We start from the raw sequence: 22,983 nt of genomic DNA on the forward strand, positions 1-22,983 counted from the left end.
CCTCGGCGTGGAGAAGCCAGTCACAAATTGCTCCTGTCTCCATAATGCTATGGAGGCACGATGGCAAGATGAGGAGTATGTTTATTCCTGCTAATCAGGAAGATATCCTTTTATATTGAGAAATGACAGCAAATATTGACACTCGTCTCAACTGGAGGGGGATCGATAAAAATTCAGTCAGCCCTGTTACAGATCTATCATCGACTCGTGCCGCCTTCAAGGTGTTTGCAATTGAAACAGCAACAATTGAGAGATCGTGGGAATTGTGTATGTGATTGAATTGTTTTTTGTTCATTAACAAACTAATTTTACGCAAAGCAGGCACATTTAAATTTGGGTTTGATCATTTTCACACTAAAAAGAAATTGGTTTTAAGAATTTTATAATCCCTAATTGTTTCTCGGATCCCATGGGAACAATGACAGTAGAAGTAATATGATCCAGGTCCAAATCTCTGAATCATTCATTCATTTATATTTTCGTTCCGCTTATTAAAATCAGAAGATATTCCCAAAAGTAAAAGATTGTTAAAGTCATGATTAATAAAGAATGATGACAACTCTATTTCAGTTGTCGTGCAAAGGTATAAAGAAGTTTCTCAATGTATTACTATGGTACTAGAAACACTGATTAACTGATTTTCATCTGATTTAGGAAATGAGTAAACGGATGTTCATCTACTGTGTTTTTTGGCTGACTAGTGATTAGTCCATGGTGTATTTTTTTTGCCAGATGGAAGATGGGATGAGCTCCAGATACTGCAAAGGATAAATTGAAAGAAAAAAGTGGAGAAACAGCAATTAAATTGTTACTTCATTTTTTTTCCTGTGTAAACTATCCGAGTTATCAACTTTCGGAGCTACTTTATCATCTTTGAAGAGATTGGGGGAAAATATACCAAGTTCTAAATTATGTCATGAAATGGTTGTTGACAAATGGCCGATTTTAACATTACTCTGACGCACATTATGATTTCATTTTGCCACCAGGGCCGCTGTTCGCGGGAGAATTGCAAGTACCTGCACCCTCCTCCCCATCTGAAGACCCAATTGGAGATCAACGGAAGGAACAACCTCATTCAGCAAAAGAACATGGCCATGCTGGCCCAGCAGATGCAGATCGCAAACGCCATGATGCCTGGCACTCAGCTCCAGCCTGTGGTGAGTGGTGCTAGGGTCACACCCACTACTGAAAGGACCAAATTTTGAGGAAGTTCATACTTTGGACAACTAGGTTTGGTTCATAATTTGGAGGAATTTGGTGGTGAACATCTATCAAACAGCTTTGGAGTGATGAGCAGAGATTGTAAGCTGCTGCAAAGACTGCTGCTAGAATAGTTAAATATATTTTAGATCAATCATTTCTTAGGCAAGTGTTCTGACTTTTTTAGGACAAAATGTCCTCATTAAAAGCGGAGAGTGCTTGCACTTGACTATTTGGCTTCAGACAGCCTGCCCCTACCATAGATGCACCCACTAGCCAATGCCGCACATACATCGAAATGCTGACAAATGTGATGGATGGTCAAAAGAAAAATGTGACACTGTAGGCACTAATAAAATTTGAAGGGGTCATACCATAAATAATGCGTATACATATGGACTCTAAAATCAAGCTACTGTTAGGGTTTGCAAAATTGGTTAGAATTCCTGATCCTTTCAGTATGTAAATGAAAGTATGTCAAAGACGTTTTATTTACACATGGCACATTAAATTTTAATTAGAATGGCTTAACCCTTTTTAGGGTGACTATTTTGGGAATGGGAAAAAAATAGCCTTCGACATCACATGTGGCCTACATGACTAAAATGTGATGTACACATATGAGGAATATAATATATATGTATAAAAAATGTATGTATAAAAACAGACAAAATACATTGCACATCTTGGAATCTAATAAGTGCTGTATGAAGGGTTAAGGAAGACTCATATGATCCAAAATAGCTGATTGTGCATAAACGTCACCCTTATCCAATAGCTTACGACCGGCATCAAGTGGAAAGCCCCTTTGGAAAGGAACGTAGGAAACCATGAAAGGGTTTAAAGGGGCGATAGATCTCTGTGGGGCTGCCGAGCCATCCCTTTCTGTTTGTGTCACGGCGAGAGAAAAGGAAGGCGGAACACATGAGAGCGAAGAGACGAGAGATAAACGGCTAGAGAATGAAAGAGGACAGGTGGGATAAGTGAAGGCGATATATGACAGAGTGAGGGGAGACAGCGCTACAAAGTCGAGCAAACACACCTTTGTTGGGGCAAAATGTGTGACAACACTGCTCTTTCGAGGATTTGCCTACTTCTAGTCTTTGTGGTGTGGTTTTAAAAGCTTTACCTTCTCCTGTGTCACCGTGCCCCATTGCACGGATTTTCAAATTGGGGTCTGGGGATCTGTGATCCATGGGTTGGGGGCATGCAAAGTAATTACCAATAAATTATGCCTAGTAATCAAAATAAAACTGCATACCAACATAAGGGGATGGGCACCATATAAAACAAACACAATATTGTATACCAATTATTCCCGTTTTATGTTAGCTTTGGGCTAATTAAAGAATGTTTTCGGTTTTAAGATTTTTTTTTAATGATATAAAACAGTTGGAAAATATGCTTCCCTAAGGCAAATAAAATTCTTCTTTTGGTGTACCATGGATACCAACATAATGTCAGGAATAAAAAAAAAGCAATAAAAAACAACGAAAACAGATAAATATCATAAACCTAGAAAATAAACAATAGAGAAATTACGATCGAAAAACCAAAATGGTCTTTCATACCCGCAGTTTTGTCGAAAATTTGACGTAGTAAAATATTGCCTGTTGGGAGCCAGGTAATAACTAATATTTAGATCAAATAAAGATGGAAACAATTTGTAAAACAGTTCAGAGACTTCTTATCGAACAAATAAATGCTTCATTGCTTCATCCTCTCGGATGAGCAGATTCACGCTGAGTGAAAATTTCTACGTTCCTTCTATTACCGGGTGAAGAGGAGCAAAAAAAAAAAAAATCAAAGTGAAAGAGACCGAGCGGTTTGCTCACATCTCCATGCTTTGGGCAAACACTTCTTTCGTGGTATGCCGCATCGTCCATGCAAATTGAGGTGAAGTGGAAATGATTGCCGTTTAAGCAGGACACGGCATCACATTGTGTCGACAGGACACACTCTTAAATGCCAGAAGCTAAAATATTCACTTGCTCGGTTGAACTCATATGTGGTGATAGCAATGATGTTGGCCAGTTGCGCTTGTGAATATAGCAGCCTGCGGTTATGGACCTATGGGGTTCGCTGTACTATACTTTGTTGCAGTACTGCCAAGAGTGAGGCAATAAGAGAATCACATTGGCTCACAGTTTGTCTTCTGTACATTTATAACTACAAATAAAGTACAGAACAATAAACACCATAACTATTTTATCGAAGTCATATGACCCAACCTCTTAACTATGTTTTCCTCGGAAGGTAGGCGGTGGTTCCTCGTGGTTAAATGCGCAGTTAATCCAAATATGAACAAGAAAATTTCCGCTCTATGTTTTCGTCACTTCCAGATAAATCATCAATGCGACGTCAAATCAACATGTATCTATCTGCCTTTTCTGACTTTAGGGCTATTAAAATTTGCATCGATCTAGCCTTGAAATAAGACGGAAAGGTTCATTCATGTCAACTTGTCAACTCACAATCTCAAAATCTGTTCAATAGCCTATCAAATGAGACCGAAACGCTCATGTTGATTGAAATTTCACAGATATTTTGGGACTAAAATGGTGTAAACTCACTTATTCACTGACAACGTTCAGTCTTTCTCTCATTACCCAATTATTTGCTAGTTCATTGGCAAAGCCCCTTTCTACTTCACTCAGACTAACTTACTCACCGACACATATCTTCGCTCGACTTGAGCAACTCAATGACATAATTAACAAACTCTTACTCATTTACTGTTCACAATTTCATGCACTTCATTTGCTAGCTCTTAACAGCACTCATATCAATCATAATTGTATTCAAGTTAATTGTCCTTACGGTAAACGCGTTAAATCGGTCGTAAAGATTTGTTTAATTGGGTGTATACTGTGATTTCAGATCCTTTTGATGTTTCACTGGGGGGAAAAATAACATACCAACCTCACTTTGATGATGGCCTCAAAGCATTTGCATGTAAAATGCAGTGTTTACAAAAATAGTTTTGATCTTGACTTGAGTGATCTAAATGATGATTACTGTTTACAACGTCGTTCATCTACATGGTATTGAGGGCTGGTAAATCAGCCAGTCCCATCTAACTGCATGAATACATTGTGAAAATGTTAGCTAAACATCATGGTAAAATGATATTCCACAAATGACCATGAGCAGGGTTTTAAAAATATTTAGCAGATGAGATCATTGCACTGATGAAGCCGCATGACTGAGATTTATTTCAATGACATCACATCTACTTGGGCCAAGCCTTGAGCTTTGGCTTGATATCAGAGCACCTTGAGGGGTACAAATCCACTTTTCAAGTGCATCTTGTGATAAGATTTAATTCTCCAGATGCTCCTGAAGGCAACGCTGGAAATACTACAGATTTCATGCCATTTCTCTTGATTTAATGAGAGCAGCAAGGGTTTTTTTTTGTAGCAGCTCAGACCCTGGCTACCGTTACTGCTCTATTACTCATTGTGTCCTTTTGGCAGGATCTCAAGGGACGACTCTTAGACTGGGGTTCAGGTCAAGAACGTGAAGAGAAAACTTGAAGCATATTTTGGATGCTGCCACTTAGAGAATAACAATGACAGAAAAATACTCTTTTTATCGGAATGGCTTTCACAGTTTTTGTTTTTTCTTTCACAGACTATTGATGGCTTTTTAAAACAAGACTTTTTTTTTTAAAAAGTGGTCTTGTTTATTGCAGTATTTTAGGACATGCTTAAGCGCTGTATATTTAATACTAAAGGAATATGAAGTACTCAGATAAGATTAAAGCCTGTGTATTCTAAAAAGTTCTACATTTAGTGTAGAAACATGTGAAAAGAAATCTAATATTTCAAGTTTCAATCTAATTCGCAACTTGACCAACTCTTTCATTTCAGCCCATGTTCTCCGTCTCCCCCGGTCTGGCAACAAACGGCAACGGTGGCGCGGCATTCAACCCTTACCTCGGCCCGGTGTCGCCCGGTCTGATGCCTGCCGAGATTATGCCCAGCGCTCCTGTACTGCTCACCAGCAACACCAGCGTCCCCGTCCCAGTCGCCACGGCAGCGCAGAAATTGATGAGAACGGATAGACTGGAGGTGAGACAAACAGAGGCATGTATTATGGAGATTTTCAATCACTATTTAATCATGTCTATGTGTTTCAAGCAAAACTGTAGTAAACGCAACAACAATAACTTCACAGTCCAGCAAAGCAATTTGCTACCTAAATGTGGCATGTGTCTGAATACTGAAAACTCTTCCCACAAACAGTATCTGAATGTAGACTTTAATTATATATTCCCTACACAGTTTGTATACTCTAGACTACGCCATTACCATAATATGATCATTACCCGGGCTTGAGCACGGAGGAAGAGGCATTAATAAGAGTAGTTCTGTTCACACATTAGCCCAGCCCCAGTTTCCCAGAATCGGAGTGAAACTTGTAAAGAATCTTTCTTTCTTCCATGAAACCAATCAGTCACATGATGAGCGCCGCTCGTCTAGCTGTGCGCAGCTAATCATTAATTTGACGGTAGCTCAATCTCATCCATTATGCAGCCCCACCCAGGAAACAACGGTAAAAGAATAACGAGCTAATCTTTGGGATGCAGGCGGGAGGTGGTGGACGACGTTAGGATGGTTGCATTTAACGTAACAGTAGGCGGTCAGGTAATTGATGACGGCGGGGGCGATGAGGAAGTCGCCTAGCAGGCGACGCGCAGAGCGGGGGGGATTGGATTGGTGACAGGACAGAATAGATGGTGGGAGCAGACAGGGTGTGGCTAAGAAAAAAATCCATTCGGAGACCTGTTGCGATCATCAAGGAAGGAGCCTGAGAAGCATTATTAGATACAGAGGACTGAGCAGGCATTATATTTCATTGGAGTCAAGTGTCACACTGGAGACACAAATGAGACACGGGCCAATTCCATTTTTCATTAAAAAAATAAAAAAAAACTGGCATTGGAACCATTTTATCGTGCGGCTGTTCGCATTTATAGTCAAAGTCTGCATCTCCTCCCAACTATCCATCTTAACATTTCTATCTGTCTGTGTTTTCTGAAGTGATGCCACAGAGCAGTTTTTTTCGGGAATCTCACACTTTGGGAGACTTAACATTTTTGCTTGCAGCACCCCTCATGCAAATGGCCGAGAATGACGGTTACCATGGGGATGCAATTATGATTAACGGGCCCTTCATTTGCTTCCCCACCTAAGCACTCTGGGCAGGTTACGGCTCACTCTAATGCATGATTAAGCACTGTTAAGGGAGACACGCCGGTCCACGCAGGCTGCAGGGAACATCAAATTGCTCCAATTTGATCCGTCTCTCTTTTCTGAATCTCTCTTTTTTTATAACCTACCATATACACTGTTTCTCTCCAGCTCTCTGGTCTTCTTGATCCCGATCTCGCTGTCCTTTACTCTGAATCCGTCATCTACTCCCACATTTTCCCTCCCTCCCTACCTCCTTCCATCGCCCACCTTTCCAACATCTGCCTAACAACAAGGTGGCCTTTTTTTCTCAATATGGACGGTTGTAGCCATGGGAGGGGATGAATGTGTGTTACGTGTATATATTTAGAGAGTTGCACGAAGGCCTGAACCCAACTGTTCACTGTGATTGGTGTTCACACATAATTAGCCAACATGGCAACAGACAGTTTGTGCCCAAATTGCTTTTGGTGAGTAGAAACAGAGGCTGATAAACAAGCAAAGGTGGGGGAAAGGATAGACACACAGGGGTGTTATAATATTAAAATCAGTTTTAGTGTGTTTCAGACCCAGCAGAAGAAGACTGAGCTCGAGCAGGGATGATAAGTTACTGGGCTCATCTTAAAAGTGTCAAAATTTAATTCTAGAATGGTGGGGGTCTCATTTATAACTGTGTCAACCGTGTCTGTTCGCATGTGTGTTTTGGTAAATATGTCAATGTCGTGCCCCCTCTCCTTGAGTTCTCATATTTCCCATGGGTCTCACCAAGTGGCAAGTTCTTTGCTATTTGCAACCATTTGCTGCTCTCTATCGTCCCTTCGAGAAACAGCAAGGTGGATGATTGTAATAACGGTTGAACGCAGTGATTGATGAGCGTCTTAAAAAAGCGGCAGTCACGCTCTGTTCTGCCTATCAATCCAGAGTAATGTGTTCACCCTTTAATTAGATTGATTGTGTCTGTCTGCCTGAAGTGATCATCAGGATGTGAACAGGCGATGCAGATTAATTAATTTATCAAATGGTGAAGTAAATAAAGCTTTGGATTACTGATGGCTGCAACTTTGCATTTTTAGTGGGGTTTTTTTTTCCAATTAATTTTTATTGATTTTTTTTGTAGGAATAGTACATAAAGGGGCCCGCCCCTCTGCCTGACTGATGCAGTCTCCTGACCTGAAACCCATTGAGCATGCAGTTCACTTGCTGATGACAAAACTGAAGGGAAAATGCTCCAAAAACAAGCTGTAAATTAAGCTGTACAGGGCTGTCAGTGCTTCACCAGCAATGAAATCTAACATCTGGTGTTGTCCTTGGGATCCAATCTTAATAATGAAGCTTAATTCCAACAAGCTATAGTTTCACTGTAGGTAATATGCAATCATTAAAAAAGAAACCCAAAACTACCATGACAATTTGATTAAAAAAAAAGTACAGTTCTGGTGGATTCAAATACTCCTGTAGAATACTGAGGTTTCTTCCCACATGCCATAAAATATCATTCTATTTGTACAATGAAAATAAAAGCATTCCATTCAATACAAAATTATGCTTTAAAGGTTTAAATAAAGGACTCTAAACTCTTCATAGGTTTTAATTTTGTTGTAAATGGCTGTTTGTCGATATGCGTACTGTTCACCACCAGTAGTCAGCCAGGATAGGCTCTATCTAACCCACCTGCAATCCAAGTCAGGAAGGAGCCGTTCACATAATGGATGGATGGTTATTACCTTTGGTACCATCAAAGTGGGACGCATTAAAAAAAGATACAATTATAATATAAAAAGAGAAGATATTGACAGAGTAAATTATACCACACATTTTTGTATCCAGGTCTGTCGGGAATACCAGAGGGGCAACTGCACTCGTGGCGAGAACGACTGCCGCTTTGCGCACCCATCTGACAGCACCATGATAGACACCAACGATAACACAGTCACAGTGTGCATGGACTACATCAAGGGCCGCTGCTCTCGGGAGAAGTGCAAGTACTTTCACCCACCAGCTCACTTACAGGCCAAAATCAAAGCGGCTCAGCATCAAGTCAACCAGGCGGCAGCTGCTGCGGCCATGGTGGGCATCCTTGCTTTCAAAGTTAAAGTACATCCTCTAACTCTATCCTTTCCCCTTCTGCGCCGAACATGTCATCCGTTATGGCTGTTCTTATTCCCCTCATCAGGGGCTCCCTCCCGTCTTGCCCCCTTTACCAAAGAGACCCGCACTTGAAAAAGCCAACGGTGCCACCACAATGTTCAACACCGGTGTATTCCAGTACCAACAGGCCCTGGCCAACATGCAGTTCCAGCAGCAAGCTGCCTTCATCCCATCGGGTAAGTTCTGACACACAAATGTTGCCCTTTGCATGCCGCTGGCTGCCAAGTCATATAGAACATTGCTTTTCCACTAATCAATACAATATACTTCATTAGGTATGACATGACTGTTAGGATTAGGTCCAACAAAAATAAAATAAAAAAGTGATATGCCCAAATCTGTTTTTAGGCACTGCACCAAAAAATATATTAGTATTACGTATAATTCTACGAATTTAAATGTACTACAGTTTGTATAAGAAATTGTAAACAATGCAACAACAAAGAAACAATACAAATAGATCCTGAACATAGTTGATATGTACTTGGATGTCTAATGAGGGCTTGACGTGAAGGACTTTGTGCTCTATGTGAATGATCAAAGGACACTAAGGGAATTGGGCTACAACAATAAATCACAGTCACGGTCTGGATCCATTATGCAAACACAATGAGTATTGATACTCTGTCTGCATTGTGCGAGCTTTGTTGCTCAATCATTATTCTACTTTTGAGTCAACATTTCCACTCTATCAATGTTGACTGTTAAAAACAACCACATATTTTAGAACTGTAGGTTTTCATTGCCAGTAAAAGTACTAAAAACAATTTTTTTTTTGTTTTAATCTAAATGCTTCATTTTATGTGGCTACATGTTGTGATTCATGTGGAAAGCAATCATGTCTGATTTTAAAAATGACTTTTCTTAATTTTGTTTTGTTCCCCTTTCCACTCCACTTCCTGTTGCTATGCATGATGGGCAGGCTCGATATTGTGCATGACGCCTGCAACCAGTGTTGGTAGGTGCGAGATTTCCTTATCAGTTCCTCTGTTGTAAATTTTATTTAAAGCATCCACACCATGTGAGCGTTGTAGATGGTGGCAAAATAACAACATCAAATTATTCCTAAACGTTTCAGAGAGAAGGTTGCATAGTCACTAACTAATTTAAATAACCCAATGCTCATGTAGTGTAAGGTCACCCTTAGTTGTTTGAAATGATCCTAATGCCTGTCACCTAATGCTTGTTGCAGCCTTTTTTTTATAAATGTCTTATAAACTAAAGTCTCCGAAACACATCCACAGCATAGTTTTTTAGCAAACAGAATAGAACATGTCAAGAAATAATTGACATGAAACATGCATATTTTACTAGCAAACCCAAATGACAGATTTAAATCAATGACAATACAAGCACAACCAGAAAAGCACAAAATGATTCCCACATTTGGCCCTCAAGGAATACATCACAAACATCAGTAAGAATTGTGGGGAATCATTTCCTGATGACTCATCTTTACGGCTATTCTGCTTAAAATGCTGCTGATGAGCTGTTCAAACGCCTGTGTGTATATTTGTGTGTTTTTCCCTTCTGAAGTACCCATGATGCACGGTGCTACTCCGGCCACTGTGTCTGCAGCCACCACATCTGCCACAAGTGTTCCCTTTGCAACCGCCTCTGCCAATCAGGTTTGCTCCTTTCTTTTTTCTTCCACTGGTTGCCATGTTTGTTTGTATTCCTCCTGATGAATTATGAATGAAAGCATGAGGCTACTAAGCCTGTGTCAACTTCTCAGCTCGCATGATTGGTTAAATGATTGGTGATGCAAGCGAGGTTTTCTCTCTTCTCTTTTAGATTCCGATATTATCTGCAGATCATCTGACTAGCCACAAATACGTGACCCAGATGTAGGAGCCTCAATCACTGCAGTATGTACTGACAACTCTTTGTCCAAATTAAGTGATTCTTCATCTAACAGTGTTAAAAATAAAATGTAAAAAATGAACAATGTGCAAAACATGTTCAATGAAATGTTAGTGTACAAAGGTCCAAGTTCGCAAAGATCAGAAAATGAATGTTGCGATAACTTAATGACGGATTAGGTAATATAAGAAGAACTGAAGGGTCAAGGGTCACATAGGACATTAATATGGTAATTCTTGGAATTTGGCTACTTAGCCAAAGGCCTGCTCTCTCAGAGTTCTCCTCTAGTTTAAAATACCTTTATACAGAGTTCAAGATTAATACTGTATATGCATGTTAAGCCATCCAGTTAAGATATTTTGCAACTGGCCTGACATTGCCTTTGCCTTTTTCTCCAGGTGGAACTGGAGAACAAAGACCAGCGATTCAACAGGCAAATGGATAAGGAGAAAGTGATGAATCCTCACGTCAACAACACAGTTTGCAGAATTTGCTCCAGGCACTTCACGCACACCACATCCATTACAAGAGCACCTTCTTCCTCCTCTCAGTGAAGGGAAGGGCTCGTTTACCTTTATTCACCGGGCACACTTTGAATGTGAAGCAAATAAGACGATGTGCTGTGTCCATCGAAGTGGAGGAGGAAATTGTGTTGTCTTTTGTATGTGTTCATCGGTCGTCTCTCATATGTTTACAGAAAGGTGCACCTTATATTTCAGTTGAAGGAGACGAAGAATCAGACTGTTTCTTTGAGGTTTTTACGTTACTAGAAATCAACTAAAAAAAGGCCATAATTGTGCTATTACGCCAATGGTACTGTCTCATGCAAAGCAATCAGCTTTCCCTTTAAGGTTTCAAGACACGTCCATCGTCACGAGCCATCACTGCGGATACAAAATCTACGCTGAGAAGTCTAACAAAGATATAGAATTAGTTTTCAGTTGCCAAGACAACTGCTGGCGGAAATGTAATTTGTTGTTTTTGACAAGTTGTCAGTGTAGATAGGGAGTTAGAAAATATTTTGTTTTTTTTCCCCGACATTTCTGATTTTTAGCCAAAGTCTTTTTTATATGTGGCTGTTTTTGTGGGTCAATTTACGGGGTACACACATATCAACAACCTGAACTAAAGTTAGCTTTTTCCCCTTCACTAAAAGTTAGCAAAGACCGATTTATCTTAAAGATTGACAATGAAGATTCTTTGTTCGGGAGATGGCAATGGGTGATAATCGTAAACTCTAAAATTGTTGCATGATTCAATGGCCAATCTTTTGACTCTGTTGCAGTAGCCAATGAGAAAGCAACTATCTGTGTTGAGTGCTTGCCTCACTGTTTTTCCCAAAAGTAAAATGACATGCAGAAGAGTTTTAACTGCAGACTACCATTTAGCCAAGGTCTATAATTTCTACGTATTTCTGCGGCAAAAAGGAGCCTATCAGAGGCCATTGTTTATACTACCACTGCTAGTAAAAAAATATATACAGATACATAGTTGTGCACAGTAATCTCAAGTATGCCACACAGATCTTGCTTCTAAAACTGAGTACAAACTGGATATGTGTGTAACCCGAATTAATATCTTCATTACTTCGCTAGTAAATTGAGTTCATGGGCGATAGCGCATCGAAAGTGACAAAAAAAAAACGAAGAAAAAAAACCCAGGTTATGATTGTATCCCTCATCTTAAGCCTTAGACTGTACCATGAGGTCAGCACAATCCACCACGCCATTCGGACGCCTGATCCAAGCCATGCCAATACACAATTTAATTGTCTTGAATTCTATTTATCTCTATTGAAAGGTGTGTTTGAATGTCCCTGCGTGTTCCCGCATTGTCCCCCTGAAATGATGTGTATGTTTTGGTTTTAGGTGGTATTGTTAGCATTTTTCTTACGTTTATGCATATTGACAATATGCACATTAATGTTCACTCTTCTAATCTCTTGTAGCTATGAGCAAAGAGATTTCTATGAGTACCTTAACAGTCATAATATAAGAGGGAAGCCGAGTTGTCGCCACTGCGACTGTCGCCAGCGACAAGCGTTTAATATTTTAATGATTGTAAGGTTTGTAACTAGTCATTTAATTTAAAAGAATATATATAACAATATTGTTCTTGAGTGTTTTAGATATGTTCTTTTCTACTGTATCCATTTCAAATAATATCTATTGTTTGGATATTTTTACTCTCCTTGGAAATTGGGCCATTTGGGGAAAAACAAGCTGCATATTTTTTTTCTCCTTACCGTGGGTCCCGTGGCAGGAAGTCCTCGCTCACTCAGCCAATTGCAAACAAAATGGACGAGGGCTTGGAGAGCTCCCAAGGTGATAAAGGTTGACTTTTTGCACTTCTGTACATAGTCAAAAAAAAGAGAGAAAACATGTATATTGAGATCTTATTTTGAATAGAAAAAAATGTCTATCATGACAGAGAGTTTTGTTAGGATAATCACAAAAAAAAGGCTGCTTGCATCCAAAGGGCGCTGAATTGTCATTCTATAACCCGCCCCCTTTCAGTAACGGCTAATGTCGCTTTTTTCCCCCCTTAATTAAGCAGCAGCTTGTAATTTGCCCGGTAATCGTCCTAAAGAAGAGTGGGGGGGATCCACTATCCCTCCTCCTTGCACTGTTAGGCCTACGTGTGGAGGACCAAACATCATAACACATACCGTCTCTTTAACTGGGAGACAAATGCATGTTAAACATATAAACACATTCAAAAAAAAAAGAAAAAAAAGACACTACTAAGACTTAAGCAAAACATGTTACAAAGGAAGATGTATTTACAATATTCGTACACTATTCATATGTAATGGAATAAGATATTTATATGAAAAAAAATAGAATAGTGATTTATTTAAAAAAAAAAAAAGGAAAAATAATCTCAAGACTACAATATAGTCACCACTTGGAGAGACGTGCAGCACATAGCTCTCAATATGTTCTTCTGTTCATGTAAGCTGTGCTTCTATATAAATAAAAAATAAAATAAAAAAATGAACCCGACCAATAACAGCCACATTTTTCGGCGTTTGGTCACCTAATCATATCAACTTTCAACTGCGACGAGCACGCATGCATAGAATTTTTTTGTTTTTTTTGTTGTTGTTTGTTTATTTGCTTAGTTTTTTCTGCTCGTAGTGCTTATATGATGTTATCTGTCCTCTCTGCTGTTTGTTTCTGCTTGTGTGACTGCAGCGTGACCCCCCCGACCGACCCCTTACCTCCCTCCATCCCCTGTGCGTCAGTCAAGAGATGAAAAGCTAGTACAAAGCCATAAAATGATATGAATATGAATGGAGATGGTATGAAGCTCACACATTTGTTTTGTTTTTTTTTTCCAGGGGGCTGCATTGCTATTTAATTCTTGCTGTTATGAATTTAAAAAAAATGTAATAAAAATACAAAGCAACTGCAGACGTCATTTGAATTGTATATTTGTATAAGGCAGTGTTTGCCAACCACTGGTGTGTCGTGAGAGATGGTCAGGTGTGCCAAGGGAAATTATCTGCCTAGAAGTCATACATTGTAATGGTCCAAGAGATTAAAAATTTGTAATATTAAACTCATAATATGATGAAAATTAAGTCGTAAATTGGAATATTACAATATTAAAATATAAGCAATATTACGAGACAAAAATTATATTATTATGCGATTAAAGTAATTTTGTGGCTAAATTTTACATTACGGATGTTGCTCAGTCAGTGGACTATTGGCGAGATGAGGTTGGTGTGAAAAATTAGACTTAATTAAAATACTTGCTTTGCAGTTGTTTGAATACTGTAAATAAAACTTAAATAAAAATCAGGCTATATTGTTGAAAAAGTCAACAGAGTTTGGGATTTCAAGATTGTTAGCTGGTGGTGTGCCTTTATATTTCCTCAATGCAAAAGGGGTCATTGGTAAAAAAAAAGGATAGGGAAATATTAGTAGTAGAAGAGTAAGTGATTAGTATTCACCCTAACCTGAACTTGATTGGCCCAGCTTGATAAAATGCAGACACACTCTGTCCTTTAAGGATGTGTTAGGAGCTGCGAGATTGTGACACACCTTCCGGCCACAGGATGGAGCTGCCACTTTGTCACGTTAGGCTTACTGCACTTGAACCAGTGGCTGCAAATACACAATATTGCACAACATGAAATTCAATGTACTGTATGCAATCACAATAAATGATCTGTCACAAAATTCTATCAAAATTTGGGTATCATTTTTAATTATTGCAGGATAAAGCCAGGCAATATCACAGAATCAATTTCAAAATATGCCAGAGGAAAATTAGTTCAATTTAGGCATGCATGAATGTAAGCTACGATTCTCGCGAAAACGGCTGTTCATTTATACAATGGACACTAATTATCTGGTGTTACATGGGTTAATTGATGCCCATTTCACGAGTAAACGCATTTAACATCCGGAGTCATCTCTCTGGTATGTGTTCATAGTGTGTGTGTCTAATTACAGGACTAAGTGCATGTTTGCAGAAACAACACATGGGAGACTGTAGCATTTCAATTCACAAGCACGTTATTGATCTAGACTGTGAGACCAACCCTCTAATAAACACCAGTGACCAGAAATCTGCCATACCGCTGTGGTTGGGATGGACGTGATCCAATTCAAGGTCTGCATCTTTTTTTTTTCTTTGCCAGATAATGATTCTCATGCTAGAGGTAGCATTGCGGTTAATCATTTAAAATATTTCGACTCTGTAAATAAGCGGCAAATTGTGATAAAGACCCAAACAATGTGTGATCCATTGAAATATAAACACCATTACCAACCACAAGCACAAAACACGCTGTGTCATACTAATAGTCAATACCAGGTAACAGTGAAACCATTTCTGTTGAATGAAGATGAAATGTTAACGAGCTGATTGCGAAACAAAACACAACACCTCAAATGGTATATGCCTTAAATATACTAATTGGGATTATACTCAAAATGTCCAACCTTGATACAATGGAATGGATAAAAAAATCGAGGTGAATTCAAGGCCTAATAAGTCACATACAGGATACCAACTTTATCTGTTTCAGGACCAGGAATCATTAATTTTCTGAAGGGACAAGTATAAAACTAAGATCCCATTTTCCTCCCACACGGATTACATTTTTGTGGGTTTACTTATATGACATACCTAACATTTGATGTTGCATGAAAAAGCTTTGGGGGGATAAAAAATTGCAGAGGCAGCTACAAAACCAAACACATTTTGACCACAGTGAGCAAACCTGCCAATTTTGGTGAATTTCTTCAAATAGAGAATCGAAGAGGGGATTTACTCGACTTAACAATAACAAAGTGAGAGCAAAACAATGAAATCTCTTGCAATAAACTCTGAACAAATCTTGAAGTTTTCTTGCACATGTTCACGATCTGAGCATTTAGATTCTTGGAAAGTAAAACAACAAGCTAAATGGCGGTAATTCATCCGGCACTGACACAATAAATGTCACATGAATAAGACAGTGAGGGCACAGCTGTACCCCAACACATGAATGAATGCCATTCACATGTTGACAGGAAGTCCAGAAATGTAACACTTGTGAACTACAGCGTCTGTTGTGCATTGGTTAACTTGTCTTTGAGGGAATGTTGAGGTACAGTTTAAGGATGCCGGTCAAAGACCCTCCAAAAAGAATGTGAAGGCAAACAAAGCAAGCTAACAGATAATCACTGCCAACAGACCAATACAAATAAAACGAAAGGATTACAGCCATTGTGCCATGTGATTGGCTGGCCACCGATTCAGGGTGTCCACCACCTCTGGCCCAGAGACAGCTGGGATAGGCTCCAGCACCCCCAGCACCTCTAATGACGATAAAGCAGTTCAGAAAATAAGATGAGATGAGATAGCCTCATTGTAACCCACTGGAAATTCCTACATATACAAAGTAGAAACAGATTGTAGGCCAGGGGTTTCAAACAAATGACTTGCGGGTCAGAAGAGGGTCGCTTGAGAGTCCGATTGGCCCGCGGGGTGGTTCTGAAAATCCAAATTTACCAGAGGTTGGATATAGAGTGAATTTAATTTCAGAATGACGAGTAGCATTTATTAGCCAATTCTTGCTGGGATGCTGGCTTACCCCGCCCGAGGGCAAGTTCCCACCACCATATACAAACAGAAATAAAATTGGGTCTAAATGAATGTGCTCATCTACAATAATACAATGTCAATTACCAATGAATGAACATCACGTTCTGATGTAAATTGTAGTCCAACCAGATGTGACCCAGAGTTCAACATCTCTTCTGCTCGTCTGCGGTTTAATTCCCGAGAGGATAAATAATTCCGAGGAAGTGAAAAGAACGAAAGATATTAAAGGCAAGATATCAATAGGCTGTTGCCAGGTCATATCTCAAACTACACTGATGCTAACTATTATAAATTGATAGTTAATATCCAAGCGACCAAACATTTGCTGGTGAATAAGTCACTGATTCATTCGAGGCACTCAGTCTCTAAGTTTAGTGTCATTGGAGAAGTTTTTTGGGTCTGAAAAGCATGTACATTTTTTCATCAAAAGCTCTTTTGTGATTTATTTAATTCCTACGGAGTTGATTATTACTTTTCTAAATGGGATTTTTGTAGAGTAAAATAAAACATGTCCTAACAGTCATGCTAAACATGCATTTATTGTTTCTGAAAGTCTTCATTTGTGAGTGGCTGGGAGCTCCCATGGTGCACTGCTGTCTTCCTCTGCTCTGCACCAACAAGAAAGAGATTGTTTGCTTCTCGGCGCTCCCTATTCTTTCTGCCAGATGTGACGCGCTGCTGCTTCCTCCCTGCTTTTTTTTCCCTTTTGGTTTTTCATCTCTTCTGTCACGCTTTGCCTCTTTTTTGTCGTCCTTGTTCCTGCTGCTCTTTTAGTCATTCAACCTTTGCCTCCTCCTCTAAAGCGCTCTCTCTTTTCTCTCTGTATGTGTCCCCTCTTTCAAGTCGTCCACCCTCCTGAGCCTTTATATCCATCTCACTCCGACCTGTCACACTGCACCATATTGATAAGCGGGCATGTGACGGTGGGTGGGCAAGCGGCGTGGTTTTCTAAAGGGGTCCTCTTGAAGTCGCCTGTCAGTTGTTTCATTTTCACGGGCATTCACTCAGGACTGCCTTTGATTACAAAGTGGCATTGATTGGTACAAACGTTGACATTGAACAAATGAAAAACTTGGAATCTGTTGAAACTGGGGAAATAATGAACACACTATCATTGACATGTCAAGCTTTTGACCTTAGCAATAAATTTGAGCAATTTTTTGGTGTGTTTCCTTACCAATGTTAGGAGGACTGCTATAAATTTCTAAGTTCTCACTCAAAAAAATTAAAAGTGGACCAAAAGACAATTATCATCATTATCACAGTTCAAGGCCGTTTTAAAATTATTGCTCGAATCAGAAAAAAATACAACCGGTTTCCTAATACAATTTCTTTCTTGTTTCACTGCTAAGCATGTTCAGACACATCTCACAGTCAATGTGAAAATTCAATCACTTCATTTATCCGTCATTCATCATTTATGTTGGTTAACAAATGCGTGGGCATCTTCAGGTTGGATTCAATTCAGGAAATTCTTTCATTTTACAGCAGATTATTCCCTTGATGAGAAAAGTTGGACAAAGATGGAAAAAAGGATTTTCCTTGCAATGCTGCTGATTCTTTTACATGCATTAGGTGGAAGAAGATCAGATCCATTTTGATTAATATTCTGTGGGACATTCAAGGCCATCACAAATAGGAGGAAAATGAACCAGATATGATTTTATTTTTTATATTATATTAGGCCTGAGCAAGTTTGACAGAGATACCAGTAGCTTTTTGAACCAGTTTTGGGTTTTTTAGGAACACCTTAGATTGGACAATCCTAAAGTAAAATATAAAAATCCATTAGAGCTACAGCACCATTTAGCATCAGTTAATTTTCCCAATGTTTTCAGATCCCCTCAATATACACCCTAATTAAAAATATATTTCTATAAAATCTATGATTGCAAAAACGTATGCTTAACTTTGATTGGCACTGTCAAAGAAACACAGAAGAAAGACAGTCACAATAATACTGATAAGCGGAAAACAATGGAAGAAAAGGGCTGGGCGGGACTGTCGAAGAAAAAAATATTAGACTATTTTTGAATGAAGGAGCTATTACGATTCTATTCTCAGCCAAAAATGTTGGACTGAAAAATCAATAAGGCAGAAATTATGTCATGGGTCAGCCTCAGAACACTTATGCTTATGCTGCATCACAGACTAAACAGGAAGTAGCAAATGGCTCACTTGGAGTTCACTAAGGGTCACATGGAAGAATCCCAAGTCATTGCTGACCACATGACATTTAATATTAGCTTTATCATTATTACTGATTAGGGCAGATACTTGTAAATACATGATCTTTTATTGGTAAATGTAGTACCACTTCATGCACGATGGATATGATGCTATGCATTAATTTTCAAGCAAACAAGTTGTTATTGCAACAAAATGGGATAGCCTATCCAATAATTCAATAAACATTTTACATTCAAAATCACAGGTCATAGAAACTCAACATGGGTTGCGCATTGGAGCATACACATCGTGTTAAATTAATACTATACTAAGAAAATTTGGGAGGGATTTAGCAAATATTTTAATTAAAATCATTGATTTGTGTCTACATGATGCTCTACTGGTACAGGATTCCATCCATTCTGTCTACACTCATGAGTCAGCGGAAAGTCCACGAAAAGGTACCGACAAAAGCACTAATGCAACCTATTAGCTCAGTGACTCTTTGGCCGCCACTTTTGCACTCAGCACCTCCACTAAAGCCATCCTTAGGGCCAATAAATGATGGAGCGGAATGCTCCATTAGTCCGACCCGTGCAATCCTCTGGATCAGCCATACTATTGACCACACACTTTTCCACAATTGCCACTAAAATACATCAACTTTGGCCCTCAGGACCGCTCATGTGTCCGCACAAAGACTAACTTATAGTATATATTTCAGGGATCCATACATTCGGCCTGTTTTTACCACTGTTTTACAATTTAATCACCAATCATTATTGTTTTTTTTGCTTTACTAATGATGCCTTGTCAATAATCAAATTCAATACAACGTTAAGAACAGCAGATAACTAATAACAGCAACATAATTAGCCAAAGTCCAATGCTTAGTCCAATTTTTTGGCCATAGAGCTTTCAGTGCCTTCATAACTATGTGTCATATTACTCTTCCTCTAATAATCCACTTCATTAAATTTAATCTCGAACCACAGTCCATGAGAACATTCACTCTCTTAATTAACATTCGAGACACTCATCTGGGGTTTGTACAGTGGTTGCCACACATGATATTGTTTCTGGCACCGACATTATAAAAATGATCGATCCGGGAAAATGTTATGAATAGAAGTAAAAATGTGTTTACACAATAGCAATTGTTACTTTCAAATGGGGGGCAGTTAAATGCCATTACTAGTCGGTTGGGAAAACAACTAAATAAAGACATAGTGGATATGTTGAAGAGGCTTAACGCTGGAATCAAAACCGAATGTGTTGAACATGACAGAAAGTGTGTTCCGTAATGTTTGTGATCACGGAAGTTTGGAAGAACGTCTCGACTTATGACGGGAAGTGGTAACTTCCTGTTTAGTCATGATTAAAAAAAAAAAAAACAAGATTCAAAGTTCAAATCCTTGCTTGAAATTTACGTGACTAAACATACGAGCTCACATTAAAGTTTCGCCATTTGTGCTTTGTTTAAGACAAAACTATTTGCTGTTTTTCCATGAATAGAAAGAAATATGCTTGATGTCAATATACTTGACTCTGTTGATAACTGTTGTTTACTGCCAGCATAGAGAGATAAACTGTGTGGTCGCTTGTTAAATGAACAGGAGAAAAAAAATCCATTTGAATTTAAGAGGTTATAGAAGGTGGTCACTTTTCTATTAAAATATAAACAACTTGGAAGGAAAAAAAACTTGCTTTGCATCAGAGAATTGAGTCTTGCAATATAAAACAATACAACCATGCATTCATCATCCGTACTGCGCATCCTCGTAAGAGTTGCGAGGTTGCCGGAGCGTATCCCAGCTGACTTTGGGTGAAGGGCAGCCTAAACCCTAGATTGGTAAACCTTTACAGCATCAGGCGGCCAATATGATACAATAAAGTCACATTAATTGATTATCACAGAGAGCTGAAATACCAGCGTGAGATGAGTTATGTATATGAGGCTGCGGTCAATAGGAGCTCACACTGTATCAATGAAGTGATGCTCCTTTAATAACACACACAGGTACGCATGCGCTGCCGATGTGACAACTCCATCACAGTGACATTTGCAATTGGGAGGACATGGTGACCTTCTCATTGCTCCTCACCAAAACCTCGCTGACATTCACACGCCCATCGATTGAACTGCAGCAAGAGTCCTCCGTTGCACTTTGAAAATTTCATTTTATGGCTTTGTTAAAACTTGGCCCAGACAGGTTTGGAATGAGGTCAAAAGTGGTCATGATTTATTTTCCTCTTGATCCCAGTTTTTGTATGTGTATGCTTTCAGACACCTAATTGAATTGATCTTCCTTTAAAAGTTTTGTTTTGGTGTTGTTTTGTTTACCATTAATGGCAGGTTCTGTTAATTCCTGAAAAGCTTTTTATGCACCCATATTTTATCAAACTATATATTTTTGGCAATGATTACACCACAATTAAATTAAAAAGGTAACGTGTAAGTAAGGTAAAATGAAAAAAAAACTGATACAAAAGTTATGGCAAAATAATTGACAAATTACCAAATATTTTAGTGTGATTCTTTTGTAAACTTCTTAAAAATGTGATAAGATTGTCATTACTCAATGAATTTCATAGCATCCTTGGAGGATAAATGATTTAAATAGTAATTTTGATTACCCATCAAACTTATCCATTTGCTGTCAAATATGTACGAGCCATAAAATGGTAGTGTTGTAATGCATTTTTTTACCAAAGTGTGTAACAAAGAGAAACCACATAAAGAAGAAGAGACATGAACTGACCGCTTCCACGTGCGTGATGATCCCAACGCCAAAATTCAAGCCAGCTGAGTTCAATGGGCCTCCGGAATGTGGATTCTCATGGGAAATATTTGCATTCAAGGAGAACCTGGAAAAAAGATGGGATGGTAAACCAGCAGCAGATCAATAATATCCAGTCAGTCTAGTGTGTTGGTGGGATTATTGAAGCAGGAAATAAACACTTATGGAATCACCGTAAATGGAAATTCCTTCAGACAAATACATAATGCAACAAGGGCAGAGGAAGCTAATTCAAAAGCTATGAATAACATTGCCACAAATTGAAGGAATGCAACTCATTCATGATGATTTCCCTAATGAAACAGGAGAATTTTCCAGACGTCAGCCATCTAAGGTCAGTGGCATAAAACCACGGCTTTCGATCCCGCCTAATGAAAATGACACAAACGGCAAAGTGTGCCTGCTGATGCTGATTCGGGTGTCAGCGGAATCAGTGGAGCGGGATGTAAAGAAATACAGGTCAGAACCCGTGACATCTTGTTGGTGTTACCCTAATTTTAATGACTGTGGCTACAAAGATGTTGAGAGACAAAGTCATGCACACAGTAAATAAAGATTTTAATGTAAAGAAGTTATTTTTTTAACATTTATACTATGTTTTGTTAGTTTGAAATTGTGATTGTCATTTATGAACCTCTGTTGGGTCAGAAATATATAAAGTGTAATAACAAACCAAAGTTATCAGTATTTAGTTTTATTTTATGTCTTAATTATATATAAAATATCCAAATCAGCTCTCCAAAAAGCTCAAGTTAAACCAAACATTAACGACAAGGTAAAATATATATTTATTTAAACTCCACAGTTATAGACCCTTATTTCCTTTTAATGACTGTAATGGAACATTCCAAAGATGAGATGTGATAAAGTATAATATTTATTTAATCTAATCCATTAGACTTTAACAAGCAATATAATACGAAATGGCTCAAATCAACACATCACTTATTTTAATTTAGGTGACACCATTTAGATTGATATGACAACCTGGTACTCTGCGAGTCCACTTAGTGACATTAGCGTGCCCTTGTTTTTCCAATACGGGAAGCTTTAAGTGGCTTTTCTGTAAATGTAGCGAGACGTTAATTGCACATGGGCAGAAGCACAAGAAGTCTGCTCACCTTGCCAAGTCAATGCATTTAAATCAATTTTTAACAATGCATGACCCAGAAAGCAATAGGGCAGAAACTTTTATTTTAATTGCCTCCCTGACAAGACACATTCTATGTTTCCTTCTTGAATGCAGACATGCAAAGACACAATTTCCATGTGTCCTAATGTCCTCCTTGAAGGGTTTCTAGATGGCCATTTCATGAGTAAGACCACTTCTTGGCTCATGTTGGAGATGTTTGGTGTCGCAATGCTGTTAACCTTTAGCCCCCATCCTCGTCTGCTGCCAAGCACCATTTGTTTCCGCTTACAGAGTGCTGTCTAGTCTTACAGGACAAGTGACAATCCTGATGAGCTTGTTGCTTTTATTTATAGTTTGCTTCCTACGA

The 22,983-nt window shown here is 38.8% G+C and overlaps 2 protein-coding genes across 5 annotated transcripts in view; one reads left to right on the forward strand and one right to left on the reverse strand.

The window, feature by feature from the left end:
• Positions 1–13,825, forward strand: part of LOC144200414 (muscleblind-like protein 1) — a 49,085-nt gene extending 35,260 nt beyond the window's left edge. For 2 of the 4 annotated variants that reach the window (XM_077722556.1, XM_077722555.1), the window contains exons 3-10: positions 990–1,160; positions 5,076–5,276; positions 8,226–8,465; positions 8,572–8,722; positions 9,469–9,504; positions 10,083–10,174; positions 10,341–10,414; positions 10,808–13,825. In XM_077722556.1, coding sequence (XP_077578682.1) covers positions 990–1,160; positions 5,076–5,276; positions 8,226–8,465; positions 8,572–8,722; positions 9,469–9,504; positions 10,083–10,174; positions 10,341–10,397 — 948 coding nt within the window. In that variant the 3' untranslated portion in view covers positions 10,398–10,414; positions 10,808–13,825. The remainder of the gene's footprint in view (positions 1–989; positions 1,161–5,075; positions 5,277–8,225; positions 8,466–8,571; positions 8,723–9,468; positions 9,505–10,082; positions 10,175–10,340; positions 10,415–10,807) is intronic. The other 2 variants (XM_077722557.1, XM_077722558.1) reach the window with 2 other exon arrangements.
• Positions 1–22,983, reverse strand: part of LOC144200415 (succinate receptor 1-like) — a 112,019-nt gene that overhangs the window by 57,106 nt on the left and 31,930 nt on the right. The window contains exons 3-6 of the transcript XR_013327107.1: positions 21,446–21,551; positions 14,377–14,524; positions 12,655–12,759; positions 5,142–5,270 (exon numbers count right to left, since the gene is read on the reverse strand). The gene's annotated coding sequence lies outside the window, so the exon portion shown is untranslated. The remainder of the gene's footprint in view (positions 1–5,141; positions 5,271–12,654; positions 12,760–14,376; positions 14,525–21,445; positions 21,552–22,983) is intronic.

This window comes from Stigmatopora nigra, chromosome 8 (assembly GCF_051989575.1).
Source record: "Stigmatopora nigra isolate UIUO_SnigA chromosome 8, RoL_Snig_1.1, whole genome shotgun sequence".
NCBI lineage: Eukaryota > Metazoa > Chordata > Actinopteri > Syngnathiformes > Syngnathidae > Stigmatopora > Stigmatopora nigra.